This window comes from Brachyistius frenatus, unplaced genomic scaffold (genome assembly GCF_029030835.1).
Source record: "Brachyistius frenatus isolate BFR_SWC_R1_liver_20210118 unplaced genomic scaffold, ASM2903083v1 Contig_5, whole genome shotgun sequence".
In the NCBI taxonomy this organism is placed as follows: Eukaryota; Metazoa; Chordata; class Actinopteri; family Embiotocidae; genus Brachyistius; species Brachyistius frenatus.
The window spans coordinates 5,602,835-5,609,215 of NW_027210604.1; the positions used below are offsets into that span (position 1 = coordinate 5,602,835).

General features: G+C 39.2%; 1 protein-coding gene across 1 annotated transcript; it reads right to left on the reverse strand.

Annotated features, from left to right (window-relative positions):
* Window positions 1–221: 221 nt before the first annotated feature.
* Window positions 222–5,680, reverse strand: plac8l1 (PLAC8 like 1). Its single transcript, XM_069718593.1, has 4 exons — window positions 5,473–5,680; window positions 4,777–5,009; window positions 2,956–3,092; window positions 222–2,559 (listed from the first exon to the last, which is right to left on the reverse strand). The coding sequence occupies exons 1-4, from the start codon at window positions 5,496–5,498 to the stop codon at window positions 2,428–2,430; spliced, it is 528 nt and encodes a 175-aa protein (XP_069574694.1). The 5' UTR covers window positions 5,499–5,680; the 3' UTR covers window positions 222–2,427.
* Window positions 5,681–6,381: the final 701 nt, after the last annotated feature.

The window sequence follows — 6,381 nt, forward strand, 5'->3', positions numbered from 1 at the left end:
AGATCAGAGTAAGTCCTGTTTTAACATTGTGGAAAAGCACCGATTGGAGTTTACGCTGGGTATTTTTAGAAGCACGATTAGAGTCTTTACCAGTATCGAATATTTTAGGCTACAAAAATGTGGAACATATTTTAAAGATATTTGCAAATTGAAAAACGTCCATCTGTTTCTTTAATGTGCTTTGGTACACAGAGGAAAGGACAGGCTGTTCTTTGGTTTTATGTGTTTATGTTTATGCGAGTAAAAATTTATCGCAGAGACATACTGTACTTCAAGGGGAATCACAACCCCCAACTCCACCCTCCACCTCCTCCTTTAAAAAAAATGCAAAAACAAATATGTTATATATGCTTTCTACTGCTACTGGCATTTATAGGCAGAAAAGGTACGCATACACACCACTTTGTTCAATTCGTGCAAGGCCAACAATCTGAAATCATTTTCAGTAGCAATGTACAATCCTCCTGTTAACTATCGTATGGTATTGAGGAGGATTTTTATTAATATTCTTATAACCAACAACAAAATAATCCGATAAAAGAGAATTGCACACTGAAGAATCGCAGCCGTTTAAAAAAAGATGTATTTACATTTGGCAAATTAACTCATTAAAACAGGCAGTCTACTGTATTAGATTTTATTATTCACGACTCTCTCCTTTTTGACACAGAACCATTTTCTTCCTTTCCGTATTTCATCGGAGGCGGCTGCCAGGTGGGAGACCACATCTGGAGCAGTTAACAAATTACATATTTGCCCTTTGAGGACCCATCTGTTTTGTGTATAAATAACATTTTCATACCCGTTCTTTCTGGTTGGCATTTCAGGTTTGGGGGAACTACAGCAATCAGGACTGGAATTGATAATATGATTGAATGCCTGGGGGAGAGTGCATGGATAAAAGAATAACAGAAATATGGAAATCTGAGTTATTATCACCGATCTCGACTTGAACTGCTGACTGCAATCCGAGCTACGCCGTGGCCTGTACGCCTGATGATCAGACAGGTGGTTCTGCATTACGAATGAGTTTAGACACTTGCTTCATCCCATTCATATTTTAAAATATTACTTAAGAAACCAAATAACTTTTTAGGTTCAACTGAAGAGTCGTCGCGCTTTTCTTTTGCTTACCTACTTTTACTTGGATCTAATTTCAAATGTGACATTACAGGTGATTTTTAGATATTGTCCCTAATAATGACTTGTGTGCTCATTGCGGGTCCAGAAAGCATTCTGTTTCTTCACATCATCAGAGGGACACTGAACACATTAATGCGTCTGGTGACCTTTGGCATGCTAGACAAAATTAAAGGGGTCTGCCACACAAATTATAGGCACAAATTATTTCACACTCACTTCACTTATACAACTTTCTGACAAAAAAAAAAAAAATCTTTATAGACTGTTGTCAGTGAGCATAATGGAATTTCCAATGCACAAGGGTCATTGATTTTGTAAAGACATGATGCCTCTGAGTTTTCTAAATCTTCTTTGTTTTGATCAGCACAATCATTCTCAGGGATGTTCACAGAGATTGACTGAAGCTGTTTCTGAGACCAATAAGTTGGAACTTAGCATGCTTGAATTTGTTGGGGGTGGTGAAGTGTGGGTGAACAAATCTTTTATATCTTTATATAACAAAAATGCCTCAATAAATCAAACTTTTCAGCAGTATTCTATATGTATCAAACTCGTTTAATGACTTTGATAATGGCTTTGTCCTGATAAACAACTAGTTAAGATGATATTACATGTTTCAATAGTCGGCGTTGTTCCTTGTTTGGGTTAAGATGGAAACAACTGAATGGTAGGAAAACATTTAAATATTAAAAAATACTGACGATAAAATTTTGTTACCAGGTTTATTCCTAAGATTCTCTCACAACTGTCCAGCAGCAGTTTAAAGGTTCAGTGTGTCGGATTTAAGGGAACCTATTGGATGAAATGGAATACAAGATACATTTATATGTTTTCATTGATGTATCATCATCTGAATCTACAAATTGTTACGTTTTCCCTACCTTAGAATGCGCCTTTCATATTTAGGTAGGGAGGGTGTCCCCTTCGACGGAGCGCGGCATGTGGCAACGACAGGTTTCTACAGTAGCCCACCTCACCACTACGTGCCACTAAATCCTACACACTGCTCCTTTAAAGCTGGATAACTGTCGAAAAACCTGAGGCAGCTTTAAGCTCTCCTGGTTGGACACCAGAGTCGACACATTGATTCAGACCTCAAATGACTTTTCTCATTTACGTTATTAATCAAAATTTGCCCTTTCCAGGCTTTTTGGAACGTTGCATGATAAACTTTGAATTATAGTGTCAGGATCCCTGAGAGGCATTTATCATTTATTGCTATTCATACAACCAATTTCTGTTGCATTGCCAAACGACGGGACTCCTTTACCGTCGAGAGTTTCTTCAGGAGCTTTCGAGAGCAGTGGACACATGATAAGTCTGCGTCTTCATCCTCCGCTTCATCTCTCTTATCATCTGACATACAGCCAGAGGGTAACAGCAATGCACTGTAGTCCAGTCCTCACACACACTTCCCTGTTGGTAAACATGCAGGACAAATCGACGCATGCATACATGCAAGCACGAAGGAAGCAGACACGACAATGCAGCGGGAACACGTCCAGATCAAAGGGTTTATGCACATGAAAACACTTTAAAATATGAACACAAACATTCCTTCACGCGTCTCTAAGTGAACTTATCACTTAAAACCATACAGTAATAATAAGGCAATGTTTTGCAATTGGTAATCAGTTTGGCAGGTAGCTGCCGTTTACTGTGGAGTTTTAAACGTGGCTGAGAAATTACCGCCTTCATTTTCTAATGATGGATGTATTGCAATGATATTATGACCGGGGACGATTTTGAAAAGTCCACCCCACCCCGTTGGTGGAGGCAAAGACGCTGCAGTACAAATCTTAACACACTTACCCGAATCTTGTAACGCTCCCTGATCCCAACTCGCAGGGCAAAAGTGGATCCTGGTAGCACCGACATGCACAGAAGCTCCCCATAGTGGTAAGCTAAACTCAGATCTAAACAGCACGGCGCCACAGCCCCGAGCATACCTGCAAGCACAGGAACAGGGCAGCGCAGTGTGTTATTTAGTCATCTCTAAGTGTCATTTGGTAGAAACATCAACAATTAGAAATAATTATACACTGGGCTGCAAATTGTTACGCAAACGGCATTTCAGTAGGATTTCAGAATAAATAAACATTGACTCTTTAGCTTTTCAGCGAAAGTTTTTGCTTGTTTTTTTTTCCTTCTATCTTATCACAGATCACAGTGCTCTGTTCCTTACGAATGCATCTGACCAGTGTCTGCAGAAGTTGAATATCATTACGTTTTAGTACTGGCTGTGGAAAACTCATGCACTACTGATCTCTTTATGCTACCGCTAAGTGGAAATCTCTGGATGTTTGCAGACTTTTGCATTAGTCGGCTTTTATACATAAATCTCTCTTCGGGCGGGTTCCTCCTTATCTGTGTGCATACATGTGTGAAATCCAAAATCACTCTGGTCTGCGCTCCAGCAATATTCTGCAAATATTGGTCCTCAGAGTCAGAACAAAATTAGGCACAAAATTTAGCTTTTAAATACGCTGTCTCTTCTTCCTGGAATAATGTGCAAAAGAACCTGAAAATATCAAAACTAATTACTGTGGGGGAATTTAATTCAATTTTAGTGCATTGTACTCTTAGTCAATGGGATTGCTCCTACCTTCTCAATAGTGCATTGTTTTGTAAGTGACATGAAACCCACTGACATTTCAGCAAAGCTGAACTGGGGTTATTGAACTTTGAATAGATTTGTAAGTGATTCAGTTATTAAGGAAAGTTTCTTAGAGAAAAAAAATAAAGGTATTAAAAGTCCTGCTGTAAAGAGTTGTGCAGCAAGTGGGTATTTGAAACTGCCCGTTTCTCTGGAGCCTGGAGGTTCACAAAGAAAACCAAATCTGCAGTGGGCCCCAAAATAGAGTCATTTTCAAACTGGTAAGTTAAATGGTGTGTCCCTTTATGCTCCCTGGGGGTATCAATATGACTTCTACAAGATATGTAGGATTCTAACCGGAAATTTCGAGCCGGGGTACAAAAAGAGGAATTGCTCCTCCCAGAAGAAAATGATTTTCCTGCAGAACAAAACACCATCACATGCTGCATAAAACATCATTGCTCCTTGGCTGCCAAAGGAATAAAAGGAGGAAAGAATATCATCCTCTGGCCTCAACCTCATAGAAAACCTGAGGAACATCCTTTAAAGAAAGGGCAGCAATACACCTCCAAACACGAGCTCGGAAATACTGGCAAATGAAATACGGGCAAAACGGACACCTGGATCTACAAGTTTAATGGATGAGAGAGTTTTTCAAGTGATATCAAAAAAAGGGCTCATACATCACTGGTATATATTTGTGGTAATATTGTTTTTACAAACCGCAATGAATATTCAATTCATGCAACAAATACAAAAGATTCTCTGATCTGTTTTGGATTCATTATGACCTCTTAATTGTCTTCAAACTGAATTCAGGAGAAGAGTTTGAAACGATGCATTTTGTGTTTTAAAATCACATCATTATTTCTGCTGGTAATAACATCTGTTGTAATATTGTAATATAACTATAATTTATAACTGTTGAGGATGGAAAAAGAAACCTTACTGTTTAGGAAAAACAAACAGAAGTGGCATCGGAGTCATGATAATAAAAATGCATGAGAGCAAAGTGTCTGGTTGTGTGTTGGTCTTACACGTCGTCTTGTCTCCACAGACATCAAACAGGCCAGTGCTCCAGTCTCCTCCCGTCTGTGTGATGGTGGTGATGGTTGTCGTGGTGATGCCGAGGCCAGGCTGCGTGAGTATTGGGTCCATCACTGCGGGGACTTTGTTTGACCTCCAGTTATCTTCACTTCCCGTGGTGACACCCACCACTTCCTCATCTTGAAATGCTGATGCTGAGGTTTTGGTAACTGACAGCCCTGGTCTAAAATTAAATTTAATAACCGTCTTTAGAAAGATGGTAGTTGAACTAATCATTACTTGTCAAGCTTCAAAACTTCCACTGCTACTCAAGTACTAAAGAAACAAATTCTAGTCACAAATTAGCAAATCATCCTCTGTTTTGCTTTCCTGTAAGATGGAATTGAATTCATTTCATTTGTTCACTCTTTAATGAGAGAAAATTGGAGTGAAGGCAAAAATCTCGAGTTTAACATTCTATGTCAAGAAGAGCAAAAGCTGGAGTTGCAGGAGCAATAGATGAAAAAGAAAAAAAAATCCTATTTCTTTTGTTTCATTATTTATCATAGAGGCATAAAAGAATAAACATAGCAGCAGAAAAAAAAAAAAAAAAAAGAAGCAGGGTAGATAAAAGAGCTGTTGGCTGCAATTCTACTGTGTCCGGTGGTGACAGCAATGTGTACTGGAAGGGACGAGAAAACACTTACTGGTTTGTGACTGTTGTCTCCTCCATGACTAGGAGCTACTGGCATCCAGAGAGAGGGTGAGACGACGAGGCGAGAAAGGAGAGTGAGCGGGGAGTCAGCAGGAATGAGGAGGTGGAGGAGGGGGCGGAGTGACACTTTCCCAATGAGAGGGTGTGTGTCAGAGCAGATAAACCAGCAGTCAGATGGCTCAGCCAGAAGCTGTGTGACGGAGATAAGTCTTGTAGTTTTCTGTCTTCCGTCTGAGAGTTTGCTGTTCACACTGCTAATACAACAAATGGAGAAAGGTCAGATACACATCAAGGTGCATGAACATAAATGGCTGGCACGAAACAATAAACGCACATACTTAATACAAACACATCAGCAGGTCAAAGGTGCCTCAAACCTTGAAAAAAAAAAAAAAAAGAAAAAAAAAGAAAAGAATGATCTACTGTATTTCTAAAATAACTAATAGTATCACAATTAATTACTATTTCCGTCAATTTGCACCCTCCAAAGTGGTAATATGTAGATTTAAGTCCCATCTTAATAAAAAAAAAATTATACAAAGCCTCAGTTTGGTAGATATAGCTAGATGATGAGCTAATAAATATAAAATAATTTTAAAAAAAGATTAATAAAAAGCTGGTGCTATACAGCTAAACAGCTCCAACTCGCTAAAACGCGCAACAACAGACAGCTAACCAAACGTATTGACACTGCCGGTAATGACACAAATAGCTACCTTTAAGAAAGCACTACATAGTTAAAATACAGCTGTCTACTTTACCAGGCGATAAAAAAAAAAAAAAACGTTACGCACTTGGCATCAAAACTTTACAGCTTCGTTTGCCAAGTGTGTCCAGCAGCGGAAAGCAGCGCCAATGCGAACTCTCGTTTTGCGTCGGTTTAGATTTGCAGCCATGGCAA

Excerpts from the sequence above, each read along its gene's own strand:
- plac8l1 (XM_069718593.1), bottom strand. The coding sequence starts at position 5,498 with ATGGAGGAGACAACAGTCACAAACCA. Across the intron at positions 5,010-5,472 it reads GAGACAACAGTCACAAACCA|ACCAGGGCTGTCAGTTACCA; the intron begins GTAAGTGTTTTC and ends ATTTAATTTTAG. Across the intron at positions 3,093-4,776 it reads CTGTGGAGACAAGACGACGT|GTATGCTCGGGGCTGTGGCG; the intron begins GTAAGACCAACA and ends CTGTGCTTGCAG.